This window comes from Morus notabilis, unplaced genomic scaffold, assembly GCF_000414095.1.
Source record: "Morus notabilis unplaced genomic scaffold, ASM41409v2 Scaffold1, whole genome shotgun sequence".
Lineage (NCBI taxonomy): Eukaryota > Viridiplantae > Streptophyta > Magnoliopsida > Rosales > Moraceae > Morus > Morus notabilis.
This window is the reverse complement of record NW_010357566.1, coordinates 327573-335256: the sequence shown is the minus strand read 5'-3', so window position 1 is coordinate 335256 and position 7684 is coordinate 327573. Positions and strand designations below refer to the sequence as shown.

Here is a 7684-nt window from a genome sequence, read left to right as displayed (position 1 = left end):
ATGAAAAGACGAATAAAATCTCACCTATATACCCTATTAAAATTTTTCATCACCATTGAGTTTTTAAAATACTATCTAAATACAAATTTAAGTTTTGACACATCTAAACACAAATTCAAAAAGATTCTCAATTGAAATCATAACTCAAATGTGCACATCTACACACAAACTCAAGTTATAATTTCAACTCAAATTATAACTTAAACTCAATTTAAAATCGTCATTCAAATCACACTAACTCAAAAATGCAAAAGAATGAGCCTTAAGGTAATCCACAAGTTTGTCATATAGTTAAAATAAAAGAATTTTCTATTTTCTATTTAAAAATAAGCCCCAAGATCAGACATGTCTTTACTTTCAACTTAAGGTTAGAGTGCAAATCTCACACCTTTCCAAAATCTCCCCAAAAAAAAAAAAAAAAAAAAAAAAAAGCCTAAACTATCTATAGGGGAACTCCACATACAGGTCTTTGAGAGCATTAAAGTTTTTCTGGCAGAGAGAATAAAGGGTTCCCTTCTCTGCAAGAATCCTTCTTTCTCTTTTTTTTTCCTTTATTACTCTCAGTCCAACCATGGTTTCTCTTTAGACCATACAGAAAGCAGAGACAACTAACTATGTATTCTATATAATGAGGAAAGAAATATTAATGGGCTTTCCTGTTTTGTTTCCTTTTAATAAATTGAGAAACACTTTGGAATGTTTGTTTTGTTGGAGAAATCAGATTTTCCAAGTCATTTTGAGAGTTTCTCTTCTTTTGGTTCATTTTTTTTTTCCTCTTTTGAAATTGTCCGAGTCTGGTGAGAAAACAGAAAACTGACTTCTGTAGAGAAAATAACTCTGTGATGTGCTGTCCGTAGACACTTGACTTGAGAGACACAATCTGAAACTGCAAACGTATGGCCCAAAACCCTTTTGGTTTCTGTTCAAAAGTATGATTTTGGAAATCATTATGATATCTCTTTCTCTGAGTTTCTTTATTTCTTTCTTGTCTTTTCTTTTGTTTTTGTTTTTGTTTTTTTTTTTTGAGATTTTCTTGTGCCTTTGCTACTTTTGCAGCCAATTCCGGTGGGCATTTAACAAGTCACTCATTATCATCATCCAATTTAGTTGTTTTCCTTAACTGGCTTTTCTGTTACGGCCTGAGAAGAGAATAGGAAAATACCATTTCAATCTGTTTGAGGTAAGTTTCTGCATTTGAAATATTTCTTTTTTTTTCTTTTTTTTTTTAAAGAGATGTAGTTAATTCAAAGCATATCAAGAAATGAAAGCTTCATGATAACGTGATACACTAATAAATTGGTTAATGACATACTAAACAAATTACTCAATATTTTGTATCTTTTCTGATTTTTGTGTTCCTTTTCAGTTGAAGAAATGTTGAAAATAATTGATTCTTTTATACTTGCAGGGAATTCTCTTGAAGTTGTCTGTATATCTCATTCCAATTTCCGTTCTCTGTAGTTCTTAGTGCATAACTACTTTCTTCTTATGTCCCCAATTTTCTCAAATTGTTTAGTCTCAAAACTTCTTATCTTTTACCTTACAGTTGGTTCAATGTAATTATCTGCAAATGGAAAAACTAGTGCACCATTCTGTATTTCTTGTTGTTGTTACGGTGTTTCTTCTAATCTGTCGATCGGAGGAACTCCGATCTTCCGAGTCTCAGGCTCTTTTGAGAATTCAGAGACTTCTCAACTTCCCAACCATTCTAAGAGAATGGAAAAACAATACCGATTTCTGTAACACTGAACCAAACCAATCCTTAGCTGTTGTGTGCTATGAAGATAGCATAACCCAGCTTCATATAATTGGTGAAAAGGGAGCTCCTCTCTTGCCTAGAAACTTTTCGATAGATTCCTTTGTAACAACTCTTGTTAATCTACCGGATTTGAAAGTCCTAACTTTCGTCTCTCTTGGTCTATGGGGTCCCTTGCCTGATAAAATCGGGCGTTTGACATCACTGGAGATACTTAACATGAGCTCAAATTTTCTCTATGGTGGCATCCCCCGAGAGGTTTCATCGCTAACAAGTCTTCGAACACTCATACTCGATGACAACATGCTGGCTGGTCGGTTACCGGGTTGGCTGAGTTCACTCCCACTTTTGACTGTTTTGAGTTTGAAGAATAATTCGTTTAATGGATCTGTGCCGACTTCATTTGCTTATCCTGAAAATCTAAGAGTTCTTGCATTGTCACATAACCACTTTTACGGAGAGGTTCCCGATTTTAGTCGGTTGACAAACCTTCAAGTTCTTGAATTGGAAGACAATGCTTTTGGACCAAAGTTTCCTACCCTTGGAAGCAAGTTAGTTACTCTGGTACTAAGCAAGAACAGGTTTAGATCTGGCTTGCCTTCTGAACTCAGCTCCTATTATCAGCTTGACAAACTAGACCTTTCCTACAATTCTTTTGTGGGGCCATTTCCGCAATCATTGCTATCACTCCCTTCTATCACTTATCTAAATGTTGCAGGAAACAGATTCACAGGAATGCTTTTTGGCAATCAATCTTGCAGTCCTGTTCTTGAATTTGTGGATTTGTCCTCAAATCTTTTGACTGGAACCGTACCTAGCTGCCTTGTATCGAATTATAAGGACAAGGTTTTCCTATATGCTATGAATTGTTTAGCAACCAGAAAACAAAAGCAACATCCATTGCAGTTTTGTCGTAATGAAGCTTTAGCTGTCGGAATCTTACCTGAGAAAAAGAAGCAAAAACAAGTTTTTAAGGCATTTCTTGCCTTGGCTATACTTGGAGGTGCTTTTGGAAGTATTCTCCTTGTACTTGTAATTTTCTTGATTTATAGAAGGATTAACTCCAGGGTAATAAAGAAATCTTCTACAAGATCAATAGCGGAGAATGCGTCGACTGGAACTGGATACACCTCAAAGTTGCTCTGTGATGCAAGTGAGCTTTCTCATCTCTATCCCTTCCCTTAAGCAAACATACATTTCTTTGTCTTATGTGAATGCATTGTGGTATTTACTATTTAGGTTAAACATAAGTGCTTAGGCAAATGTATATTTCATATGAAATATTGTCTTACAACTATTTTGTCGTTTGGATAAGTTGATGAATAAACAAATGACTCTCCTAAGAGTTAAACAGACACAAGTTTTTTGCAGACAGAATGTTTTGCGAAACATCGAATAATACATAAATAAGGAATGCATAAAATAGCTGAGCAAATCCTGTATGGGCTTTTCTTGTTCTTTATAGAATTTACAGCACATCAAACACTGATATTATTTGTATTAAGGGTATATATCACAAACAATGAAGATGGGAGCGCTTGGTCTTCCTGGTTATCGAACCTTTTCTTTGGAAGAGCTTGAGGAGGCTACAAACAACTTTGATACATCTGCTTTTATGGGTGAAGGTTCTTATGGGCAGGTATGCCAATCACTTATCATATAAACCTGTGCTACTTTATCACTGAAGAAAAATACCCACTTCTGTAATTCAATGCTATTTTAGCTTATTTAATGAGCTCTAGTGAATATTAATAGAAGCTTATAAGATTAGTCATTAGCCTTACAAAACATACTTTAAATTTGTAGTGATGTCATACAATAACGGCCATTTCAGATCCGGCAAAAGATGAAGCTCCACTTAGTTTGTTCTTTGAAACTTTCATGTTCATCTTAAGATAGCTAATCTTTGTATTGCTTATGATGAAGAGGTTTACTTAGAGATATTATTTACGTTGCTTTTGGCCTAAAGCCCGATTTTTGTTAATGCATTTTCCTAATTCTATGTATTAGATTTTCGTATAATAACTTTTGTGTTCTGTTTCTTTTCTTATCTCAGATGTACAGAGGCCTGCTGAGGGATGGTTCCTATGTTGCTATTAGATGCCTAAAAATTAAAAGGAGGCACGGCACGCAAAATTTCATGCAACATATCGATCTTACTTCTAAACTCAGACATTGGAACTTGGTTAGTGCTCTTGGGCATTGCTTTGAGTGTTACTTGGATGATTCCAGTGTCAGCAGCATGTTTCTTATCTTTGAATATGTACCAAATGGCACTCTAAGGAGCTGGATCTCTGGTAAGTTTATGAACTTTATATTTAGTTTCTCAGAATAAAGGACCTGTAAGTCACACCACTTGTACTGCTCATTATTCTATTGACTTCTTTTGTGAATTGAGTGTTTGGTGAAGGAAGGGTCAGTCGCCCATAAACCATTATGACGCGAGGGAACAAGAATTGTAATGGCAGCCCATAAGCATTAGCAATAGGGTATTCCATTGATAACGATAGAAAGAGTGATCCAAGGAAGCCATTGATAGGATAAAAACACTGTAACAAGGACAAATTTATGGGTCACCCTCCAAGTTTAAATCATAGGGTCACTTATAATGCAAATGCTTCCTTCATAGGATCACTTTTCTAAGGTTTTTTCTTTAAATTTTAATCCATGAAATTGACCGGTTCTCAGAACACTAAGAGAGCTATGATTAGTCTAGGCACCAGTTGACTTGCTACAAAAGTAAGTTAAGGGCACATTGTTTTCTCCATCTCCCTTTGTGTCCATGAGAACAACTTTGTATATGTTCCATTAATAGACCAAAATAACCACCATTTGATACCTTTTAACTTATATGTCACCATCGGTTTTCACTTTTTGAGTTTTCTTGGGCAGAGGGACATTCCAAGCGACCACTAAGTTGGATACGACGGATAGCAGCCGCAATAGGCATAGCAAAGGGTCTCCAATTTCTACATACTGGGATTGTGCCTGGCATATACAGAAATAATCTCAAAATAACAGACATACTACTTGATTACAGCCTCACTGCAAAGATTAGTAGTTATAACCTCCCCTTATTGGCAAATAACTTGGGCAAGGTAAGCAGAAATATTCCTTCTGTTCTTTAGTCCCTCGAAGAAATCGGTTTGAATTGGCAATAAGCATGGTTCTTCTTGCAGGTTAGCCATGGCATTTCTTCCAGTGGATCCAAAGATCCCTGGATTGATGAGGAAAAGATTGATATTTATGACTTTGGAGTAATATTGCTGGAAATCATTAAGGGCAGACAAGTAAATTCTGAAAAAAAGGTGGATGCACTAGTAGATCAGGTAATCAGTGCTCTTTTTTTATTATTATTTTTATTTATGTTCTGTTCTTATTACTACTATAACTGCATTTTAGGCTTGTTCTGAAAAAGAAGAAACATTTCTTGGCAGGGTTCACTTGCATTTTTAGATTCCATTATCCTTCTCTTTTGAAATACGACATATATATAAACACGAGTACGTTCTGCTAGAAAGATTATATTTATGTTTCCAAGCCATTAGCTGTAGAAAATCCAATAATTTCATGCTTAACCAATGTGCATATAAGAAATTATAGGTCCTAAAGTAGCTCAAATTAAGTAGTCTTGTAAGACGGTTAATAATTTTGTTGGAGAGAATATCGTATGGAATATGGGGACATGACACTTTTTGTTTTTGTTTGTTTTTTTTTTTTTTCCTGGCACAATGCAGTTACAACTTGCAATTGCAGCTGATAGAGCAGCTCGACGGAGTGTGGTTGATCCTGCAGTTAACAGGTCATGCTTGGACCAGTCGTTGAAGACGATGATGGAAATTTGCGTCAGGTGTCTGCTCAAGAAACCAGAAGATAGACCTTCGATTGAAGATATATTGTGGAATTTGCAGTATGCTGCTCAAGTTCAGGGTGCATGGCGCGGAGACTCACAGAGCAGTGACAGTTCTCCAATCTGACCTCAACAACGTTCATTCGCCACTTTCTGTTAGTAACAGCATACTGGTTTGTTTTATACTTCATTCTTCTCTTTAGAATCTTTCTTATGCATCATAATGTTGGTTCGAGGTAAGGAATCTAATCACTGTGGAACAAGGCTATGTCCGGTAAGCGGGACTCAGGAAAGGTATATAACTTGGTGAGAAAAAAACTATGGCCGTGTTTGAAATTGATCCCTTTTCACGTTTTTCGAGAAAAAAAAAATGAAAAACGTTTTTAAAACGGCGTTTGGCGCAATAAAAACAAAAAACGGAAATGAAAACGATTTTTTGGTTTAGTGTAAAATGAGAGATAAATGAAAAACGACTTTTAGTCGTTTTTCATTTTTTGTTTTTGTTTTCTCCTCTCTCAAGTAGAGAGAGAAAGAAAGACATTAATAGGTTTTTTTTATACTGAAAACAATCTCTTGATAAAACTATCAAACGCAATTTTAAAAATATTTCTGTCTGAGATTGAAAACGTTTTCGTTTTCATTTTCATATAAAAAACAAAATCATTTTAGAACGAATTCCAAACGCGCAACATATAGCTCAAATGTTGGAATAGCATTGGAAAGTCATCATTTTCCTTCTTACATTTAAGTACTAAAAGAGGAGTCCTAAATTCCTAATAAAGGAAACATTTCGTTTTTTCATCTTCTATTCCACGCAAGATTTGTCAGCCATAATTTAACTTTTCGCCACTGCAGAAACATGGAAGCTGATAGATGGAAAGGGAATGGCACCAGCAAAATCAAATGTTGTTGGCAGGAACAATATCTTTCCGGTATGGCCCTCTTTGTAAGGCTTTTCCATTACACACTTTTCGTTGGCGTAGTGGCGTTTCTAATCCTTTTCGGCATAGTTTGGAATTGTAGACCGTGCTAGTTGCCTCTAAAAAGAGAAAAAGAAGGCACTCAAACTCAATCCTACTATCATGCAAGGATTCCACATTGTAATAGATTAAACAGTATTGTGTAATATTGATTATTATGTGATTTTTTCTTAAATCATAATCAATATCATACAAAACAAAAACAATTTGGTTTATTACGTTGTGCCAAACAAAAGATTTACTCTAATGTTGAGAGTAGTCCACCAGGACTTTCTTAGTAATTGTCAAATGAATGGTTGTGTTGTAGTTGCAAGCAGTGACGGAGGGAGGATTTTTATTTATCGGGGGCGTAAATCTTTTTCTAAATACTTTTTAGATAAATTGAATTTTTTTTAAATTTAGATGGACTAATATGTTGGTTTCTGAAACGCGAAAATGAATAGGCGCGGATTGTGTATAATAAAAATTTTTATAAAATTTTTAAAACATTATATATTACATTACATTTTAAAAATTTTCACAACAATTAGGTTAACAATTAGGTCGATAACTTGAGTTTTTTAATCACAAACAATTTTCGCTCTAAGCTTTTTAGGAATACCAGAATCTGTCTTGTCTATTCCTTGATACCTGCAAGACCTAGAGTGTGAGCTCTAATTTAGAATTATAGAATTAATCACTCGTTAATTTTTACTTCCACTAATATCAACACGTGTATGAGGTGAAATTAGGAATGAAAGAACTTATATTTTCTTTTTCTCTCAAGTTACACGGCTGTCACTTGATAAATCATTTTTTTACTACAATAGTTGCGGATAAACTTAAGTAGTTCAGAATGTAAATTAAAAACTTTAACATTGGAAAGTCATAATAATTTAAATATAAGTCATTTATGAATATATTTAACATAATTTAATGTAGACATGATCTAATGGAGTTTTCATGGACATAATTATAGAAACGTAATTACTTAGTCATAATTAAAAGCCATATTAATTATAAGCGGAAATTGTTGTATGGTGGTATCCATGCCCAATCTTCTACCGTACACGTCCTCCGTTACTAAGTCCATAATAAGCAACTGGCTTTTTACCTACA

At 34.6% G+C, this 7684-nt stretch overlaps 1 protein-coding gene across 6 annotated transcripts; it reads left to right on the top strand.

The window, feature by feature from the left end:
- The first annotated feature begins 679 nt into the window (after nt 1-679).
- On the top strand, nt 680-6925 carry LOC21396868 (probable inactive leucine-rich repeat receptor-like protein kinase At3g03770). Of its 6 annotated transcripts, XR_002903037.1 has the most exons (10): nt 680-894; nt 1057-1180; nt 1409-2909; nt 3262-3395; nt 3813-4053; nt 4649-4854; nt 4936-5085; nt 5494-5779; nt 6462-6538; nt 6617-6925. XR_002903037.1 is itself a non-coding variant. In XM_010090194.2 (9 exons), the coding sequence occupies exons 3-8, from the start codon at nt 1571-1573 to the stop codon at nt 5731-5733; spliced, it is 2310 nt and encodes a 769-aa protein (XP_010088496.1). In that variant the 5' UTR covers nt 680-894; nt 1057-1180; nt 1409-1570; the 3' UTR covers nt 5734-5761; nt 6462-6558. The 6 variants fall into 6 exon arrangements, 5 of the variants coding, with proteins under 5 accessions (XP_010088496.1, XP_024027534.1, XP_024027538.1 ...); XM_010090194.2 differs by lacking the exon at nt 6617-6925 and having other exon boundaries at nt 5494-5761; nt 6462-6558; XM_024171766.1 differs by lacking the exon at nt 6617-6925 and having other exon boundaries at nt 6462-6558.
- Nucleotides 6926-7684: the final 759 nt, after the last annotated feature.